The sequence below is a fragment of the Pimephales promelas genome, chromosome 16 (genome assembly GCF_988280905.1).
Source record: "Pimephales promelas chromosome 16, fPimPro1.hap1.1, whole genome shotgun sequence".
NCBI classification, from domain to species: Eukaryota; Metazoa; Chordata; class Actinopteri; order Cypriniformes; family Leuciscidae; genus Pimephales; species Pimephales promelas.
Window position 1 is genome coordinate 17,420,797 of NC_142784.1, and position 23,128 is coordinate 17,443,924.

General features: G+C 36.3%; 1 protein-coding gene across 1 annotated transcript in view; it reads left to right on the forward strand.

The window, feature by feature from the left end:
- The window catches only part of frem2b (FRAS1 related extracellular matrix 2b), a 64,448-nt gene that overhangs the window by 19,871 nt on the left and 21,449 nt on the right, over window positions 1-23,128 (forward strand). Inside the window, exons 3-4 of the mRNA XM_039670974.2 lie at window positions 16,835-16,981; window positions 21,112-21,342. Coding sequence (XP_039526908.2) covers window positions 16,835-16,981; window positions 21,112-21,342 — 378 coding nt within the window. The remainder of the gene's footprint in view (window positions 1-16,834; window positions 16,982-21,111; window positions 21,343-23,128) is intronic.

The following is a 23,128-nucleotide window of genomic DNA, read 5'->3' on the forward strand; positions in this document are numbered from 1 at the left end:
CCTAGAATAAAGTGTTAGTGTTGGTTTTGGACTGCACTTTGGCTGTGGTGTAATTTTTATTTGATTATTTATTTATTTATTTATTCATTTTATTATGAGACTTTTGGATCCCACTATAGCCCACACTAATGCATGCAAGCTGCCTTGTATGTTCCGGCATTGTGCTGAATGTCAGATGCAAGTATCTCAGGGGAGGGAGTTGTGAGCAGCCGGTGCTGTTGAGCATCTCCTCCGGGGAGATAACCTGTGAAGCACTACCCACCTGCCCCCACCTCCACCTCCCCCCGGGATAAGGGAATTTTTAGATCTGTGTAATGACTGGGAGGAAGTACAGGGGGAGATGAAAGATAGAGAAGTGGCTCAATCCCTTGGAGTGGTTATGAGCAACTTCCTAAAGCCCTGAGCCATGTCACGCCATTCTTTCATTCTGTTGCCTCAAATAAATTCTAATTTCTGACTTCTAGCTATTTACTGTTGCGTGGCTCTTCTGAAAAAAAAGCATTCAATTGAAAAGAAAAGCATATTAGTTTTGTTTTGAATTTTCTTAAAGGAGTAGTTTGCCCCAAAAGGAAAATTCTGTCATCATTTACTTGCCCTCATGTCGTTGCAAATTTGTATGACTTAATTTTTTTCCTTATGAATATCATTTTACTGTTGTTGTTTTTTTAACCAAAAGCAACAATAGTTAAAATAATTTATATGACTTTATTTTCAAAGTCTTATAAAGAAACCATACAATACTTTTGTTTGGTCAAGAAGCAGACCAAAATAAATAAGTAAATTAAAAATAATACAAAAAAGTAAATAATCATACAAAAAAGAAAGTGATTTGCCTTAGCACTCTTTTGTGTGTTCAAGTCAAGTCATCCTCATTTATATAGCGCTTTTAACAATGTAGATAGTTTCAAATCAGCTTTACAGAGATAAACATATCATTTGAGGTAACACACACAGACTGGTTTGGCTGTATAGCGGTTTTTGAATAATGTTATTTTTTCAGCTAAAGTTGGTTTTGATTGATTCCCTTATGGTGAAATGATCATTTGTTATTAAATTAGGGACCGCTAAGATGACACGGTTCTCTCTAAACAGACTTTAAATGCGAACCTGTGATAAACGCTGATGGCTTTCACATGGGCATTAAGAATTTATTCTATAGTTATGTGCGTTTGAATATATGTGCGCAGGTTTGTAATTCCCTGCAAACCATGCCTAAACAAACTACTAGTCTTGCCTATAAATTCTGATACAGAATTTTATCACTTCGGGGTAGGTACGTGAACCCTAATTTCCACAACGCTTTATCTGTGGAGTGGAATAGGGATCCTCCATAGGGAGAAGCTAGTTGGCACTTCAGCACTGAGTTGTCATCGGGTCCAGGTGAAGGTCCTTCATCAGATCTGGAAACGGCCTTGATCCGGCTGGCTGCGGGAAAACCTCGGGATAAATAAAGACACTAAAATTAGCATAGATGCCATTCTTCTTATGGTATAATGAGTACATCAGGATTTAAGGGAAGTGTTCCCAGTTCCAGACTTAACCTATGCAGCCTAACATTAAAATATAGAAGTCGATTATGTATTAAGTGAATGTTAGGTCAAAGAGATGTGTTTTTAGTCTAGCTTTGAACTGACAGAGTGTGTCTGCTTCCCGGACAATGGTAGGAAGACTGTTAGTAGAGATGTCTGACCCATTCTTTTGAATTGGATCTATTCAATGAATCAGGTCGTTCAGTTTAGCAGGTCATGAATCAGACTGATTCTCAAGTTCATCTTTCTGACTCCATGATCCATTTGGTGAGGTTAACAGCTCATTGCAGAGGAAGATGATAAACTAATATCTGAAAAAGTGTTTAAAAGCATACTTTTCTAGTTTTCTGGATGACACCAGTACTAATAAAATGAATGAGGAGCACTGTGACTGAACAGCTTTATGAGGAATAAAGCTGATGAAAGCACAGGCTTTGCACCAGTAAAGTGAAGCCCCCTTTTTCCTTCATTCAGTCAATTCATTTTTTCATTTATTCATGTTTAGTCAATAGTGTCATTAACACTGCATGTCTTTAGCACTTGTCTAATCATCAGTCTACTCTACGCCTTTGCCCAGGATGTAGCACTTTTCAATGCTGTCCTCATAACCTTGAGTTTTACAAGCAACTAAAGGGGATTTAGCGCATGTTGCAGACTGTTAAAGAGCCATCAACAAGTACAGCCCAATCCCAAGGGATGAAAGTCAATCTGTCTCGGCTGTGAGTGTAACCTTCGTCCTGTAAATCAATGACACGCATGCTGACCGCCTCTTCAAGCCTCAGGACAGCAGCATGAGCACCTTAAATGCTGCAATGCATTTCATATTCACTGCTCTGCATAGCACTCTACTTATGCGCATGCTTAAGCATGCCTTGTTTGCCCTACTAAAGTAAGTAAATCACTTGATTTATGTGTTTTTGCATGTCGTTGGGACTTTAGTCTGTTTGGGAACTTGTCCAGAGGCCTGAAAATGGCCAGCGTTTAGCAACGCATGTTTACGTAGCCCTAAGATGTATTTATATTCAGATTACAGCGACTTGGATTTTTCTTTACTCCAAAGCATTGAGTTGCAAATACAGTTGTAGGGAAAAGTATGTAAACCTTTTGGATCCATTTCTTGTCAATAGCAAATCTGTGAGTGTTATTTATAGGTCAGAGCCAATCACCTCCCATCTTGTCTCATTGTTTGACCTGCTGGTTAACTGACCCCTGACTTTAGTTAGCTTTTGCAGTCATTGGCTCAAAGATTTATATACCCTCTTTTTTCCACCCTGTACTGTGACTTTTTTACATGGTGTGGTCATTGAAGACATTAAAATTGTTTGTTATTTATTTGAACACACTGTTTTTGTCTGTTATAGTGACTAAGGAGGCAATCATATTACAATTTTTTTTTTTTATTAATTATTAAAGCAGATCATTTTCATGTTGATGCGATGCATACATTTCTATATACTGTATGTGACCCTGGATCACAAAACCAGACACATGTAGCACGGGTATATGTGTGTCAATAGCCAAAAATACATTGTATGGGTCAAAATTATAGATTTTTCTTTTATGCCAAAAATAATTAGGATATTAAAGCTCCAGTCCCTAACTTTTTTGGGTTAAAAATTATCTTAGCCAGTAGACTATAGGCTTGTTCGACTTTAACTGGCGGTGCACAGACCGATCGGTTTATGACATCAAAGTACCGCAAGAGTGATTGAAAAGTATATGGACCCGTCTGCTCACTAATCACTCTTGCTGTGTTTTCATGTCTTTCACCGATCGATCTGTGCAGCGCCGGATCAACAAACCTTATTTTGTTGGATGTTGGAGGTGGAGGTGTATAGCTTCTTCTCACAGCACTTGATCTTAATAAACTCTTTAATTTGATGGTGGATCTAGAAAGTTTCAAACGACAATCACCAGTGACAACTGGAGATTCACCCTCTGTAAAATGCAAAATGTTCGTCTTCGGAGTGGCTACCAAAAAAAAGAGACTGCAACCGGACCCATGCGAAAACAAGGATAATTTCGGAAGGACATTACATGTAGTCACGCAATGCTGATGTTGTTAACGTTAACAATTTGAGATATTCACATCCACAGATTGATCCACACTGTGCCGTGCCGAGGCACAACCCACGTAAAGTTGATAATTCTGTGAATAACTGCAGTTGCAGATTTCGAACAGAGATGGCGACAAAGTGGAAAAACTGCAGATTTAAGTAAAGATCATGTTCCATGAAGATATTTAGTATATTTCCTAGCATAAATATATAAAACATTTATTTTTGTGGGTGAATGCACCACAATCGCGAACATAATGGACAACTTTAAAGGCGATTTTCTCAATGTTTAATTTTTTCGCAAATAGTTGTATCTTCTTCTTCGTCCTATCCTAACAATCTATAAATCAATGGAAAGCTGATTTATTCAATACAATAAATCTCAATTAAAAAAAAAAAAAATAAAATTGCCCATTTGACTGGTTTTGTGGTCCAGGGCACACATAATTTATTAATTTTCATGGCTGATAACAATAAATTGTCTACACGAATCAAAACACTGAAGCCTGATTTCAGTTGTTTTAAATGCTGCATCACAATGTTATAATTTACAGTGTGAGAAATGGATATTCATTTTAAGATTGGCTAGATTACTTGTGTTACAGATTACAGATTAGCAATTTTAAAGATTAACTTGTGTGTTAAGTGAGCGTTTGGTTATGGCAGATGTAATCTAAATGTAAAAATAGACTAGGTACTAAGACATCTCTATTATAAGCTGATATTTATTTTGTGTCTCTAATTGTGATTTATTTGAATTTCAGGGCCAATTTAAGTCAACTTTTACCTATATCTGATTCTGAAGTATCTTCCTCTTATTCGCAGTGCATTTGATTGTCAGCTCTTCCTTTCAGCTGTGTTGCTATTCTGCTTTGCACAGCCTCTTAAGTGAAGATCTCTTAGAAATGGCACTCTAAATACCACTTTTCAGTGAAAAGGTCACTGACTGTCGAGAATGCATCAGCACGCCACTCCAGAACATGGTAGTGGCCTTTCGTGCTTGTGCACCGAGAAAGTTAAGGGCAATGTTCATTTTTAGGCACTCTTCGGGTGTGTGTATGTCACATCTGTCAGACTACTCGGGTATGATGCTCATTGCTCACAATGCCATATTTTGTTACTTCTAACCAGTGTTCATCTTTTTGATCATTTTCATTGCTGATTTGCTAGTTTTCTTTCTGTCTTCTATTGATTGTATTTTTAGTATGAACCACAATGAAACTCTTACACATCCAGGGATGTTATCTTATACTTATTTTCTTTATTGTATGTACGCCCACTAGGGTTTTAGACTTCAGTCTGGTCTCGAAACGAAAGTTGTTGGACATCAGACATGAATGGGCTAGAGTTTCAGGGCAGACAGGGAATAAACCAGGCTTATTCTGTATTAACTCGGACTTTGTCAGACCTATTAAAAAGTTTTTCTTAGCCTCTGGAGTAAGACTGAAAAGGACATGTTGGGCATTTGCAAACCATGATTAGAACACTTTGTTTAGATGCTTTTGTGGTCTGCTTGAAGACCAAAGAGACGCATTTAAAGTAAAGCCTCTGTTTTGCTGCTCAGTACTCAAAATGCATGTCTTTGCTAATAAGCAGTGAAATGGTTGCATTTAATTAACTGTGATGAAAGAACAGTGTATGAAAGCATAAATATGTGTTTTGACTGCAGACTGCAGATTAGTGCTAGTCAATAACACTAATGAAACATTTGCATTACCAATTGACCGTTTCATAAAGCAGTGTTGACCAGAAGAACATGTCTGTATATATTAGGTTTTAATCATTTTTATACGACTCTCATGCAATGCCGATTGCTTTAATACTGCCCGATAAGCACGTCTTCCCTTAAAATCGAGCATCGTTGTTTATGTATGTACAAATAAAATAAATGTGTATAAATAAAAATATTTTTTTATATAATAATTATTATTTTTTATATAAATATGGATTAATCTATGTGTCCATGGCAATACCATCCAAATGTGTTGGCTATGTTAGAGCTTGGTATGTTTCTGAAGGTTTTATGCTGCATTTATTTGATCAAAAGTACAGTATAACTGTAATATTATGAAATATTATTACAATTTAAAATAACTGTTTTCTATTTGTAATATATTTTAAAATGGCAAATGGCAAAGCTGAATTTTCTGCATCATTACTCCAGTCTTCAGTGACACGATCCTTTGGAAATCATTGAATATGATTTGCTGCTCAAGAAACACTTATTATTATCAGTGGAAGTTTTGCTGCTTAATATTTTTGGGGAAACGTTTTTTTTTTCTCAGGATTTTTTGATGAATAGATGTTTTTAGTTTTTTTTTTTTGTTGTATTTATTAGAAATTGAAATAATAGAAATTTGTAACATGTCTTTACGGTCACCTTTGATCAATTCAATGCATCTTTTCTGAATTAAAAATTCTTTTTAAAAAATCTTACTGATTTTGAACAATAATGTTTTATTGTTCAAACAACCTTTTAAACAATAGTGTGCAATATCTTGTGCTCATGTTTTCCCACTTGTGAAAAGCACTAGCTTCCACCACCCAATTGATTTAATCCAGTATGCTATGCACCATTATTTTTCATCTCCTACATGTTATGCAAAAGGATCTTGAATCAAATGTTTCTCTTTTTAATCACTCCCACAACACAGAATCACCTTTTAACAACGACTTCAAAATCTTTTTTTTTTGTTTTTGAAGTGTTCTGCGTTTTTATCTTCCCAAATGTACTTGCATCATATGCTGCCTTTCAGTAGCTATACTTCGAGAAACATCCCCATAGCCAGTCTTTTACCAACTCCCCATGTTAACTTTTTGACAGTTCGAAAATCAATTGTTTCAGGCAGTGCAAATTGGCATTCTCTCTCTCTGCTTGAATTTGCAGAAGAGATCCCTATTTTTGAGAAAAGATGTGGCAAGCCACTCAAAAAAAAAAAAAAAAACAGTTACAAGTGACTAATACTGTTCAAACATGTCCTTCCAAAAGAGGCAGCTCAGTTGGAAACTCTCCCAGAGGAGAGAATAGGCTCGTCACAAACAACCTGAGAGCTATTAGCATGAAGCTCGACACAGTCAGGGGGCCCAGCTTTTACTCGCCGTGTCCTTGCGCTGAAGCCATTCAGCAAACAAGCTGCCATTATTCTGCCTGATGAACCAGCAAACACTGGGCATTGAGGGGTCAAGAAAAACCACAGTTCCTCTCTCATTGTCACATCCCTCTCATCCTGAATCATTTTATGCCTGTGTTGTTTTTCCTTTTTGCTTCCAGTGTTTTCACTCTGGCCCTTTCGCCACCTCCTTCAAGTCATTGAGGTTTGAGAAACGCGCTACTGCTTTTTAAAGTTTGGTATATAATGCTCCTTTCACCGAGTTGACATGTTAGTCTAGACTTTGCCAAACTTGTCCACTTGAAATGACATGCTTCCATGCATGACTCAAGTAATAACATATCTTTTACTTTAGGGGAAAGTTGTCAGTGGCATTGCAACTATTTAAATTGGGGCAGTAAACAAAGGTTAAAGGAATAGAAGTTACAATTAATTCAAATTTAAAGAAATTCATAGAAATGTATAATTTCTGAAGAAGAAAATAACATGTAAAGGTTTATTTGTCTTACAGGCAGATAGTTTCTATTTTCTAGTGTTTTATTTTTTCAGGTACACAATTTTTCAAAAATACACTATCATTAAAAGTTTTTGAAATAAGTCTTATGCTCACCAAAGCTGCATTTATTTTGTCAAATACAGTAAAAAACAGTAATATTGTTAAATTATCATAGTTTAAAATTACGTTTACTTTTTAATATATTTTAAAATGTCATTTATTCCTGCGATGGCAAATCAGAAATCATGCTAAAATGCTGATTTGAAATGTTTATTATTATTATTATTATTATTATTATCATCAAAAATATTAGAAGGGAATGGCAACCTGCTAAAATGTCCATGATAAACAGGTGCATTTTGTTTATCAGCTCACCCAGTATTTCTCCACCTCAGTAGATATATCCTTTTTGAGCGCTCAGTGGCTGTGCATAATTGCTACTTTCAATATTTAATCGTCAGTGACCTTTATGTGTGCACACTAGAGTTTTTGCCATGCTAAAAGACTTTGTTGTTGCTTCCAGTGCCACCATGAATTCCTGATCTTAACATCACAACAAAGGTGGTAATTAAACCACTCAGTGGGTGGAGAGGACTTTCCTATGGATATAATAGCTGACAAGGACATAAATTAACAAGTCTCTCATCATGAAGCGCCTTTACTGACTGCCTGATAATTCCCTTGTTCTATTTCTGCTGCAGTTTTTCATGAGCCAATCAGTGGATCCACAGTGGCATTACAGCGAGTTATGAATCCAATTATGTTCACTTTTCAAAGTCGTAGGGATTGGGAATGTATTTTTTGCTATTAATTGCTCCTTCCCATTGAAAAACAAAAGGGTTGGATTATCCTGGAGAGGTTATGTTATCTATCCTGAAACTGAAGAAAGACTGGCACATCGACTCGCTCCATAGTTGTAGTTGGTCTTTTTTTTTTAGGGAGAGGAAAGTTTACATTAGAACAGGCTCAATATTGTGGATTACACCTACTATCGCTTACTTGTATTCAAACACTTGCTTGATCCTCAAGAAGTTTCAGAGCAGGCCATTCAATCAAAAAGCAGTGAAAGAAAGCACTGTTAAATAATCTTGTGTCCATCCAAGTCTGCGCTCTAATCCTCTTTTTTTTTAATGAGCAGCGGTCAAGGATAAGACCCGACCTTGGTGCTTTGGAATGACATTCTGCCTTTTTCTGCCTTTAAAGGAGATCACAGAGAAGAGAGAGAGAGTTTGTTTCTTCCACTTAGACTAGTTTTGTATGAAGAGAACCTTTAAATAGCTTTTTTACATTTAGAATGGTGCATCAGCTACATGTTTTAAAGGAATAGTTCACTTCAGAATGAAAATTCTGTCATTATTTACTCACCCTCAAATTGTTTCAAACCTGTATTAAATTTTTTTCTTCTGCTGCACACAAAGGAAGATATTTTGAAGAATGTGGGTAACAAAACAGTAGATGGACCCCATTGACGTCCATCTTATTTTTTTCCTACTATGGAAGTCGATGGGGTCCATCAACTGTCTGGTTACCCACATTCTTCAAAATATCTTCCTTTGTGTGCAGCAGAAGAAAAAAAATAATACAGGTTTAAAACAATTTGAGGGTGAGTAAATAATGTAAAAGTAAATGCATGCTACACTGAAAAAAAAAAATATTTTCAAGATTTGTTATCACAACATTTTTTCTTTTGTCAAATCAACTTAAATAATTTATTTAGTTGAGATAGCTTATTATTTTGAGTTTCTGATGATTAAATTAATCTCCATCATTGCATTAACTCACTTTTTCCAGTTCATATTTTTTTACAGTGTACCATTAAACAGTTTAAAGTTGGTTGGTGAGCAAAAAAAAGGCTTTTCTGCTCACCAAGGCTGGATTTATTTAATTAAAAATTAGGGCTGTGCAAAAGTTAATTGCGATTAATCGCATCCAAAATAAAAGTCTGTGTTTACATAATATATTTGTGTGCGCTGTATATAATTATTTTGTATATATAAATACCTATGCATGCATGTATATATTTAAGAATTATTTGCGCTTAAATTCTGTATACATCTATAAATACATAATCTATATCATATAAATATAAATATTTTATATATGAATAACACATTTTCTTAAATATATACATGCATGTGTGTGTATTTATATATACAAAATAATTATATACAGCACACACAAATATATTATGTAAACACAGAGTTTTATTTTGGATGCGATTAATCGCAATTAACTTTTGCACAGCCCTATTAAAAATGTGAAATATTATTATGATTTAAAATAATTGTTTTAATTATCAGTAATCATCATCAGACAAAATAATCATCAGACATTTGTTGTTCTTGTTGTTCTTGTTTTTCTTCTTAAAAAATAACTTTTTGAAATAATATTATTAAAATCTAGTTTTGCATAAATACCTGAGAGAGGCACTGGTTTGTGCTTTTGGTTCAGAGTCTAGCATGGACTTGTGTAAATGAACTAGTGCTAATAGGATTAGACTCCAAATTACAGGATTTAGTTTTTGTGTGCCAGTGTTTCAGGCATATAGAGTGACCTTCATACAATCCCCCTGCCCAGTGAGATAGCAGAGTGCGTGCACAGCGAAGACCACAATACAACTGCGGTGTGCTAAACAAAATAAATGCCTATTTCACTTTTAAAATGTTCAATGCACAACCAACATCTCCGGAAAGCTGAGAGGTTTGAGACAAATGCAGACAGGCTTTATGGGTGAGAAGCTTTCACTAACAGGTTTGGTCATGACAGGTTTGGATATGGCCATATCATTTTATTGACAACGTGAAGTCCCCGTCTAGGACTGTCACAGGATTTGGTGTTCTTAGAAGCTTCTACATCCTCTTAGCTTGTCCTTTTTCCATTTGGAAAAGTGCATATTGAAAGGCATTTTGCAATGAAAAGACAAGCAAGGTATTTTCTGGCACTTCTCAGAGTCCTCTGTCGGTATGTGTGTATGGGGGGTTGGGTTGGCAGGGGACTTAAGCTGGTGTGTGAGGGAACTGACCTCAGCAGTGATTGCAAGTGAAGTCACTAGAGCATGGTGCAACTCCCAAGGTTCAGTTTGACCTTTAGGCGCTAACACACTTTATTTCTCACTCCTAGTCTCCTTGAGACACACATAAATGAGCTGCGCCGACTTCAGTGAATTCCAGACAGCTCCTCCTCTCAGGAGTGCGTGGGAATCCTGCTTTTGTGACTCAGGAAGTGAACTTCAGAATGTATGATATGGATTTAGAGTATTGATGCTAAAATCAGCTTTGCATCACAGGAATAAATTACATTTTTGAAATTTAAATATAATTATAACAGATTACAAATCTGTTATAAAACGGATCCAAATAATTAGTAAGTAATAGCTCACAGATGAAAGTGTTACTAGATACTTCTGTGGGAATTACTAATTATTTGGATCCATATTATAAAGTGAAGATCATTGGATCTAACTAGTAATGACTCAAGTGTTACTACATGATCTAGTCATGATTTGTGCAAACGTTTGAGATTTTTGGTGAACTTTAGTATACTTTTACAAAATGTCTTTAGTAACACTTGAGTCATTACTAGTTAGTTCCAATGATCTTCACTTTACAATACGAATCCAAATAATTAGTAATTCCCACAGAAGTATCTAGTAACACTTTCATCCGTGAGCTATTACTTACTAATTCGTTAATAAGAGTTTCTTTCAGTTAATAATAGTTACTAGATTGTTAATAAACTTTTTCAGTAGTTCTCTGGGAAGTATTAAAAAAATAGTAGTTATTGATTAGTTAATAGTGAACTACCACTTTCGTCTGTGCGCTATTACTTACTAGTTCGTTAGTCAGAGTTTCTTGTTAGTTAATAATAGTTACTAGATTGTTAATATTGTGTTACTCATTGGTTCTTGTGTAGTTATTCATTAACGAAGGAACCATATTCTAAAGTGTTACCCAAATCTGATTAAATCTTTTTTTAAAACATTAAAAAAAACATTGAAAAGCTTTTTGTTATCACATGAAAATAGTAAATAAAGCTAAATAAGTAAAAGTACTGAAAAAAAGAAAACATTACGGCTCTATTTTAACGATCTGAAATGCAAGTATCAAGCGCGAAGCGCAAGTAACTTTGTGGGCGGGTCTTTAACCGGCGGGATAAATGACTATTGCGCCCGACACAAGTTTAAAAGGGGTTGGTCTGAAGTAGCTTCATTATTCATAGGTGTGGTTTGGGCGTAAGGAAACAAACCAACAAGAGCGTCATATCACATTCCCTTTAAGAGCATGATGAACGAGGTTTGTTCCATGGCGCAATTCTATTATAACGGCGCATTTACCAGGCGCGCTTCACAATCGGTTTAAATCCGAGGAGATCGATGTTCTTGTCAGGGGCGTAAAAGAAAGAGAAGTGACATTGGGGATGGGACTAACCCACCCAAATTAGCTTTGGTTAAACATACTTATAATAATTTGGATAGCTTTATGCCATTTTTCCCGTCGTCATGAACACAACAATGATTTCCCTCGTGTTTAAATATTTTTTTCTTATAATAATGTATCATTTGCAAAAAGTAAAATGCATCTGTGTAGATGAGATAATCATATGCAATGTTGTTCACACTCTGTATTATGGCCAAGCATGTGCGCTTAAAATAGCATCTGAATGTACGTGCAACAGGCCAATGACTTTAGACTAGTTTTTATGGTCATTGGCACCATTTTTTCTGGAACTGCAAAGTAGCACCAGGGATTGTTTGCGCCGAAACACACCTCCTTTTTGCGCCGACCCGCCCAGGGAGCGCAAGTCCATTCCCTAGTTTACCGACGTCCATTTCTTGAGGGAAAAGTTGCAAAATAGGAATGTAGGAATGGTACATGCGTCAGTTTATAAAGTCATTTGCGCCGGGTGCAAAATATTGCCCTCTATGTTTGTAAAAAAAAATTAAAAAAATGTATATTTTATAGATGCAGACTTTCCAATAACTATAGATGCAAACTTTCCATTTTGCCCCAAGCTGGTCTTTTATTTAGGCACTGAGAAGTCAGTGTGTAGCAGTGATGCCTAACAGGCGGGTTTGTCTGATGGAGGGAGAATGATGGTGGGCACCGTGGGCCCCTCGATCGCTCTCTCAGTGACCAAATAAGGGTAGTCTGAGACTCAGTGCTTATGGAGGAGACAGGGGGCACAGAGTTGGCACAGATCAGCCTGAGCGGAGCCTCCAGTCTCATTCATAACAAATCTGTCTATCAAAAGCCGATGTCATGCTTATTATCCTGTGGTGAGAGACAGGACATGTTATGTTAGGACTGTAGTGACTACTAAATCTATATTAGCTCTGCCCAGAGCATTAATCAGTGGCATCATTTCTGTAATGTATATAATGATGGGTGGGTTCATGAAATGGAAATTCACCCTTTGCATCTTATTGATCTTCCATACATACGTTTCTTTCTCTTTTTTACATTTAGACTTAGTGATTTTTAAATAAAATATTGAAATTCGATCTTCCAGTGAAAAAAACGACTTCTTTCTGGTAACATAATGCCAGACTTCTCCAATAAACTTTTTGGACTTCTGGCTCACATTCAGATCTGCTTCCTTCCAATTAACAACCGATAGATGAACCAAGTCTCCTACGAAAGAATCCACTATAGTCAGTTTGATTTTTGACTTGAATAAAACCATTAGATCATTTTATTTTATTCCTCAAAATACGCTGAATAACAGGTAAAAAGATTCAATGTCAGCACGTATTGCCCATGTGTTTTTAAGAGGTGAGGAATGTGCTTGCTTACAAAATTATGTTTTACAATACAAATAATTAATTACATAAATGGTTTGGTTTTTGTAACATTCCTTGCAGCAAGCAGCATATCATCAAAGAAATGAGAAAAATACATAATTGAAGTTGTTTTTCAAAGCATTGTCTTTTCAAAGGGGCTTCTGAAAATGCACTCGACCGTGACCTAGAAAGCGGGACCTTGAGAAAACATCTATGTTAACGAATCCCCTGCTCAGCAATCTTAACCTTCAGTTATATATTAACTGTGAGGTTTTCTTGAACTCTTTGAAGTGGGTTTATCCAGCTGAAACACGACCTCACCTCTGATACCTGAACTGTGGGCCGGATGTAGAACAATGCTAGGCCTATCATATGTTAGTTAAACATGACTTATCATATTGCATTTAAAATAATGTGCATATATGCGCATGAAAATCAAAGGTTGATGTGGTCCTTCTGTGGGAAACACACGTGTACAGGGTTGCCTCTGGAGAAGGCTCTTTGAAGGGTTGCAGATAAGGTCAAGTGAATGAACTTGTTGAATTTTCTTGTTTTACCTGAAACTATTGAATGTTTAACTGAATAAACATCCTATAGCACATAAACTTGCTATTTAAACGCACCCACACACAAAATAAACTCTTATACAGAGGTCATTTTGTGCAACTGAAGGTCCCTTTGATTTCTCCATTTTTTTAATTAGAATCAGAATTAGAAGTTGATCAGAGTTGTTACTTTAACACAATTACTGTATGTTGTTTTTAGGTGCCAAATCTCTAGAAACAGAATGAAATTTCACCTCAGATCTTTCCTCAAAAGTAAAGTGGATTCTGTTTATTCGCTGTCACAGAGCAGGCTTTGTTGAAGTCCACAAATCCTTGTATTCTGCAAATCCTGAATTCTCTTTCATCAAAAGCGTGTTGACACAGCCAATTATTCTGCAAAATGTCGGACTTTGAAGATGAGGCAGGTTCTTCACCTCAGATCTGAATCTTCTGTCATTGTTGGTTAATTTCTTTACTCTGACAGGGCTTCATCTTGCAGTTTGAAGACGCTTTCTTTTCTTGTTACTCACAAATCCTTCAAATGAAACCAAATCATTGGAAAAGTGTCTTCTTGTTGTTGATTCATATTTGTTAAAGGGTTAGTTCACCCAAAAATGAAAATTCTGTCAGTATTTACTTGTTCCAACCCCGTAAGACCTTCGTTCATCTTCAGAACACAAATTAAGATATTTAAGATATTAAGATCACTCCTGCATACTAGTCCATAGGCTTCTTGAGGGAATGACTTGCTGGCATCGAAAAGTCATCAAAGACATCGTTAAAATAGTCCAAATGACAACAGTGGCTCAATTTTAACTTTATCTAACGACGAGAATACTTTTTGTGCGCAAAAACAAACTCTTCACTTCCTTCTCTATGAGCCTGTAGTCAGTTAACGTAGTGTGATAGTGTAGAGCTACGTCACACGTAGGCTCACTATTGGCCGACGCTGGTCGTGTGTGATGCGTGTGACGTACAATAACAGAAGCTTACGCTATTAAACTAGTAACCTGACTCGAGGCAGAGGGAGAAATAAACATATAGTTGAAAAAGTCGTTATTTTTGTTGTTTTTGCGCACAAAAAGTGTTCTCGTCGTTTGATAAACTTAAGATTGAGCTCCTGTAGTCACTTGGACTATTTTAACGATGTCCTTTAATGACTTTTTGAGGCCAGCAAGTCATTCCCTCAAGAAGCCTATGGAGTAGTATACAGGAGTGATCTTAATATCTTAAACATCTTAATTTACGGGGTTGGAACAACATGAGGGTGAGTAAATACTGACAGAATTTTTTGGGTGAACTAACCCTTTAAGGTTAGTATTTGAATAATCAGAGGTGACACACTTTTATAGGGTGTTTGTCCGTGCTGTAGTGGTTTAACATTGTGAATGTTCCTCATTGACCATGCTAGATTTGGATTGATGGGATTTTTTTCAGAATTGTTGGTGTAAAATACATGAAAAGCTCTTAACAGGTGTTACTAGCAAGCTTTACACACATGCACATTTACATCAAGTATAAAACATCCAAACTTTTGCGTCTCGCCCGTTTGGATGAAAGGGAAACGGAGATAGTTGGACGTGACGGGTTTGCAGAGCGTGACAAGTGGACAGTGGAGGAAGGAGAGGAGGGTGGGTACAGCCTGTGTTGTGTTGCCAAAAGCAAACATACCGCAGTCCACTGATAGCTCAAAGAAGCCAGAACAGAACAGACCTATGGATTGAAGTCTCTCTCTCTCTCCCTCTCTCTCTCTCTCTCTCTCTCTCTCTCTCTCTCTCTCTCTCTCTCTCTCTCTCTCTCTCTCTCTCTCTCTCTCTCTCTCTCTCTCTCTCTCTTAAAGGAGTGTTCATTAGTTCATTTAAAAAAAAAAAAAAACTTTTGCTGATAATTTACTCACCCCCATGTCATCCAAGATGTCCATGTCTTTCTTTCTTCAGTCGAAAAGAAATGAAGGTTTTTGATGAAAACATTCCAGGATTTTTCACCATATAATGCACTTCAATGGACACCAACAGTTTCAAGGTCCAAATGAGATTTTCAGTGCAGCTTCAAAGGGGTTTTAAACGCCACCAGACGATGAATAAGGGTCTTATCAAGCAAAACAATCGATCATTTCAAAAATAAATAACAAAGTTTAAGTTTTATAAGCTCAAATGCTCGCCTTGCTCTTTTCTGTGATGCACGTTCGTGACTCTCCTGTTCGAAATCATTCATCAAAATGAACAAATCTTTTTTCAATTCATTTCGTTCATGCAACAAACAAAATGAACGAAATGACTCAAAAAAGTGTTTCATCAAAATCCTTAATTTCTTTTCGACTGAAGAAAGAAAGGAATGGACACCTTGGATGACATGGGGGTGAGTAAATTATCAGCAAAAGGTTTTTTTTTAAAAAAAAAAAGGGAACTACTCCTTTAACATGACTGGACTGGACAAACAATCCCAAATGCTGATTGGATGGGTCTGTCAGACAGATCAATCTTTCTCTTTGTTATACGAAGAATGTTTTTTGTGTGTGCAGTGTGTGTTTAGGACTCACGATTTTCTATGTAGGTATGTAGTTATTTTCTATAATACTTGTCCTACATTTTGTGCACAAAATCGTAACCAGAGCTTACAGACAAGGTCAAAAAACACAAAAATCTATACTATTAAACCACATATTTAGGATTTCAATTATATCATATATATCACAAATCAATTATTTACATAACTGTATCTGAATTATGCATATTTAAATTAATATAGATGGACTAGACATAGTAAATTTTTCCATTATTTGTATTCCTACATTTGTGTGTGTTTGATGTCTGTGTGTATCTTTGTGTGCAGATTGTAACTGGTAGGGATGGCCTCCAGGAGCGAACTCTCACTTTGAATTGCACTTCAAACGCTGATGATAAAACAGACTAACACAGATAGAAAACAGACAAACCTTTTTTTTTTTTTTTTTTTTACATTTTAATTAGAAACGAAGCAATTAAACCTGCACTTTCCCTCACCGGTGCATCAGAGATTTTGACTGATATCACACTGTTCTTGTTGAGATAAATAAGGTATCCTTTATGAATTCGAGAATTCAGCTCCATTAAACCTCAGTGGGCCATATTAAAGCTGTTACTTCAAAGAGAAAAGCCTTTGCATGTTTCTCACAAAGATGTATAGAGTTGAGTCTAACTTTTGTACGTTTGTTCATGGATTGATACAATCAGTGCACAGCAAACAATTCATACCCTGTAAGATTGATCATTTCCAAATCATTACTACACCTTTGACACTAATCTTTATCTGATTTATGTTTCTTCTATTTTTCCGTAGGGGGCAACAAGCTGAAGAACCAACATTTCCGGCTTAACTGGGCATGGATATCCTTGGAGAAAGAGTACTACCAGGTTGATGAAGAGGCTAAGTTTCTGGAGGTGGTCTTGAGACGTAGAGGTTACCTTGGCGAGACCTCCTTTGTTAGTAAGTGATGTCAAGAGAGTACTTAATTTTCCATCATGCACTACTGATAAGATTTTATGATGAAAAAAGCCTTTTTTGTTGTGAAATAACCGTGACCTCTAATTTGCTGATAGGAGTCTCTTAACAACATCACTCTTTTGGTTTCTTTGAACCTCTTTAGATGTTGCTCCTCATGTCATCAGATTTAGTTAATTTATTTGCATCAAGGCATAGATATGCGTCCGCCCACATACACAATGATAATACTTGTTTTTCTGACATTGTTTTAAGTAAGAAACCCTCCCACAGATCTCTTCATTGCTGGTCTCCTAAGGGCAAAGTTGACTTTGAATAATCAGTTGGAAAAAAACTCCTAAATTCCTATAAACAGGAACCATGTGACCTTTCCTCACATGGGAAAGGTCAAATATCAAAGTTGAGTTGTTTTTGAAGTTACGGATTACCATAATTTCAAAAAGCAGTTAATTAATGTGTAGAGGCCACATAGAGATGCATGTTTGTTGTGTTGGTGAGGATATTCTCAATTGATATTAACATTTGCTATTTTATGCAAAAATAAAAAAGAAATACAGCTTTGCATTATTGCCTATATTGAAGCATAAAACATCAAGTATTTATTGATGTGGTGCATAGCATGCGATAAGTGTTACATTCAGCTTTGTTTTGGGGTCATGATCACCCTGTTAGGGTTTATTTTGTATTAATGTGCCAGCTGACTGTACATTCAGTACTAGTGGTCGCCAAGGCCAATATATCTGCCAGTATTTGGCATTTTTCTGTTTGGCAGATGTACCCTAATTTCAGTAACCTTACTGTAGTCAAGTCCACGGTAAGACTGCATAAAAACATGTTTCTCTGTGCCAGACGGTTCGTCCAATGTGAAAGGCAGACAGGAGGTTTCAGGTGTTTGTCGATTTCACACGATTGACAAACTTTAAACCCTATAGATTTCAATCTATGCTGCGCTAATTTTCAAATCATTACTATTCATTACTGTTTAAAAAATTCGGGTCAGTAAGATTTTTTTTTTTTTTTTTTTGAAATAAGATTCACCAAGTACACATTAAATTGATCAAAACATTCAACGTTGATAATAATAAGTAATGTTTTTTTGAGGACCAAATCATTGTATCAGAATGGTTTCTGAAGGATCATGTGACACTGAAGACTGGAGTAATGATTCTGAAAATTCAGCTTTGCCATTACAGGAATAAATTGTTTAAAAATATATTCAATTGTAAAATAGTTATTTTAAATTAGGAATATTTTAAAGGGGCCATGAACTGCCTTTTAAAATTGTATATTGCTGTCTGAGGTCAACTTATGACATTTGCTTGTTTTTTTACATTAAAAAAACTTATGAATGAATAAGAATGAATAAGCCAGAAAATGAATAAGTAATGGGCTATTTTCTAGCCTAGATTTGAGCCCAGTTCAAAAACGCTCGGTTTTTATGAGCGTCTCGCATTGAAGACTTGGAAATAAACGCCCACTGCTGTGAGTGAATGACAGTTTTGCATATTATAATGAGTTTCACTCTCGATCCGGTTTGTCATCACGAGGTAGGCCTATGTTATTTAGCTATGCGTGTAATGCGTGAATCGGTGGGCGGGGCTAAACCGGCCGTGTTGAAGTAGGCATTGATCTACTTCTGCAGGGGTGGTGTTTCATCCTCTTTGACGTCATAGTTCCCCACTTTGAAAAACAAGTCGTTTGCTGAGCCTGGTGTCAATCAAAGCTTTTATTGGACTACCAAGGACGTTTTCAGTTCTGAAATTTCTGATTTCTCAATTCATCACCCCTTTAAAGTATATATAGATATTTTTTGCTATAATAAATGCAGCCTTGGTGAACTTAAGTAACTGCTTTCAAAATAATTAAAAAATTTACCCAAACCTTTGAACAATATCAGATATATGTATCTAACATATATGTCATAAAAAATGTCATGATTTTTGTGAAAGATTGAGCTTGTGTTGGAATCAGGGAAAGAAATGAACCAAAATACCATAGAAGCATGACAGCAAAAATGTCTCATATTATTATATTTCCCCCGGGATTTATTCCGAGTCTACTAGAATAGTTTAGGATCTAGTTTTGAATTGGTTGAATTATTTGGGCAAAATGTTTTTTTTTACATGCTTTGGAGAAATCGCTTTTATTAATGAAAAAACTGAAAGTCGGTTCCAAAAAGCAAATGTCACTCCTTAATAGAAAATATCAGATTCTGGAATTATTCTGGGTTTATCAGATTTTAATCTAAATCTGTTCCTGTAGCCCAACTGGTAGAGCATGGCGCTAGCAACACCAAGGACATGGGTCAAGGTCTCAATACAGATTGTTTCAAATCAGTTTTACAATGATAAAGGAGTAAATAATGATCTGTGATGCAAACATAATTCAATTCTGCTATAAAGCAGCTCTAAAAAGAAAACAAGTGTCATTGTTCAGCTGGTCAGTTCAGTGTTGATTCAGTTATGTTCAATAACTGTGTAAAGGTCATTTCAAGTTCAACTCCGCCATAAAGCAACTCTGCAGACAACAGTGATGTCATCTTCCAGCTCAGTTCAGTTCTCATCCCAACCGTCAGTGTCAGTGCAGTCAAATTATTAATACTGCTGGACATTAAGAGTCACCAACTTTCGAGGTCAGAAGTGGCGGCAACAAGGAACCCAAACTCCATCAGCTGACAGAAATGGAGTGTTCACCTCTGGCCAAACCAAAACTGGCAGGGAAAAGACTGTAAAAACAAGGGTTAGACCTCTGCGTGGGACTTGCTGGATCACACTGACAGACCTCCACAAGTTCTCATCACACAGATGAATATTTCATCCACATGCTGAGCTTGACCACCATTCCACAACTCACCTCGGTTCCGGTCCAGGGCCTCTCGGTGAGACGGGCTGCTGACCTGCTGTTCGTCTGCCACTCGCTGGGCCTGCATCACAGACCTTCCTGTACTGAAACGAAGAGATGGGGAAGTCTTTGAAATGATGATTTTTATTCAATTATTATTTAGATTTTTCACTCCCTCCCTCAGTTTCTCTTCAAGGGCTGATGTTCTATGAATAATTGCATTTTATGTGGCACATGCGCAGGCAGGACATGACAGGACCCCTCTTTTTTATGTGATGTACCTTAATATCAAAGCGCTTCTTTCTAAGTTTGCTTCAAAGTAGTCTTTCTTCTTTCTGCAGCTCAATTTCTCCTCCTTTGCCAAAGCTCATTATTATGCGTTCATCGTAACCCTTCTAGTCTGGCCTTTCCCCTGGCGTTTTTCCCCAGAAATTCTTCATCTTTCTTTTTTTAATTTGTGGGTTATATTAATATCTTATTTTGTTGGTGACTTTTGAAATTTCTGTGTTTAAAAGTTAGTGTTCTCCTTGCTCACTCGCTGACAATGCCCACCTGACACACCTGCTGTGAGGCTCCTGGCGTTGTAAAACACTTTTCAGCCCAAGTGGACAGAAATCCACCAGAGGGACTATGAGTATCTGATCTTCTGAAGGATGTTGATGGAGAGCCTTCTGAGTCTTAATCTTATTCTGTTTTCAAAGAACGACACACCGCTCTCTTTGAAGCTTTTTATTACCGAATGGTTGCGTCACACATGCTGCATTTTCTCTACATTGGGCTGTTAACAAAGCTCTGCTGTGATTTAAAAAAAAACACAGAAGATGTGATATAAACAGGGGATTTTGCCTATCCCTTGCAGCAGTCTGTCAAAATGACACTAACAACATTTTTGTCAAAAGTACATTTGTAAAACATTATGTTCTTAGTACCCCAAACCACTGGAAAAGACTGTATTAATTATTGTATTTATTTGTTTGTTTGTATAGTCCCAGAAAGAATATTTCAGCAAAATTAGAATAATAATAATAATATAACAAATTATTGTACATAGTCTTGGAAAGACATACATTTTTTGCAGGAATCAAATAATACATTTAAATAAATTTGTAAATAAAATAATTAATATAATTATATTACATACTATTTAACATTTTCAAACTCTGCATGTTTACCTTAAATCTAGTGCTTAATCTACCATTTGATTTACTAATGTTATAAAATACCAAATGCTTTATATGTTTGATTTAAAGTTGATTTACTCTTACATTCTTAAGGTATCGGCACCAAAGATGGTACGGCTGAAAAGGACAAAGATTTTCGAGGAAAAGCCCAGAAACAAGTCCAGTTTAACCCAGGTCAGACGACTGCTACTTGGAAGGTGCGCATCTTGTCGGACAGCCTGTACGAGCAGTCCGAGACCTTCCAGATTGTCCTGTCAGAGCCTGTCATGGGAGCACTGGAGTTCCCAGAGGCAGCAACGGTGGAAATCATTGACCCCGGAGATGGTGAGCTCACAAAAAAAAAGAAAAAAAAAAGAAAAAAAGAATGGTTTAAGGTAGCAGTAAAGACCAAATTAATTGGATTTTTTTGAAGTGGTCTGAGGGGATGGGTTGAAAAATTGGTGAAAAAAGAGGGATTGGAGAAAAAAGGGAAATAATGTTAACTTAAGAAAAAGGAAAGGCTACGAAGACACTTTATTTTGGGGGGTGGAATCACCCACAACAATGAAACACTCATAAATGTTTATTAAGACAGTAAACAGGGTCAGTTTATGAAACTTTAATAGTACATTGAATGAATGAAATGAGAAATATTATATTTTAGATTTAATTTGCTGAGTGGGTGTTACTTGAAGGCAATATTATAATTTGTGTATAAGACAAACAATCCAACCAAGCGAGTAAGAGAAAAATTATGGAGTGTCTGTGGGGGCAGATATCACAGCAGTCACCCTTCTGTGCATTGTGATCATAGCATAATATCTCCAGAACATCTGAATAACATCCTGGTTCCTCCTCTTCAAAACAGAGCAGCCAAGCCTCTGATGGCAGGATTTACGGCTGATTTAGCAGGAACAAGTCCCTTTGTTCTCTTATCTGACTAAATGAGCATTCTCCGTAGATCTTACACTTACACTGCTATTCTTAAGATGGCGAATTTCGCACCTGATGTCCCTAAAATATCTTGTGCTCTTTACTGCTATTACTCTTACAAAATAACCATAATATTATGTTTTCTTTTGACATATGGTTGTTGTGGAGATTGTATCATACTACATAGTTTGATGGTAGGAGTAAGTCTTAGAGAATCTGATTTTAATGTATTTAAGTATTTTACGGAATGTAGGCTCAAGGATATGCAAGTCCTCAAAAGCTAAGAGACATGCCAGTAAAAAACAAGAAACATCTTGGTTACGTATGGTACCCTCGTTCCCTTTCGTTCAGGAATGGAGACGTCTCGTCGGAGGAGTTTCCAAAAAATTGGTATCACGCTTTTCCCTGTAGATGGCAATATCTTTTGTTTTGTAGTAGAAATAAACTGCTGCAGAAAAAGTTATATGCAATGCATGCAAAATGAGGAATTGCATCACTCATTACAAATGTATTACACAAATGTATACAGTATATAGAATTTTTAAGTCACATTCATCAAAGATCAAGATTCCGATCTTTTCGATTTTTAGATCAGTGTTTAATTGAGAAGTTAACATTGCATAGTCAAGTTGAGCTGGAATGGAGAGATTGATGGAGCAGGGTAGGCTACATAACACTCATTTGACATTTATAAATTACAGTGATGATAAGCCAATGTTAATCCCTTGCAGAAGGACATAAAAGCAACTTAATGCCACAGTCTGAAAGGTTAAATCTCATTTAATTATCTTCTGCCTCTAAGTGCAAAGAAAGCTTCAGATTTGAACAAAGCATATAATCAAGTTTTAAATGTCGTTTTCTGAAAGAAAGAACCCATAGTTGGTGTCCTTAGAGAGCTGCTCAGCCATATATTGTCTCAATACACACTGAAAGTCAAGTCTTATACGGATTTAAAGGGTTTTTATTTAATTGAAATAGTGATTGTGAAGTTGCCAAAGGTTTTTAACCCATGATTGAGCTTAACACACCATAGTTTTAACATGCTATCTTCTGGGTTTTCTTCGATGCCACTCCTATTCTGTTATTTTTTCCATTTCCATTCCATTCTTCTTATAAGAGTTGTTATGTGTATCTCTCCCACTACAATTACTTGTCATGAATCTTGTGTTTGTTAAATTATTATGAAAATCTGAACCTT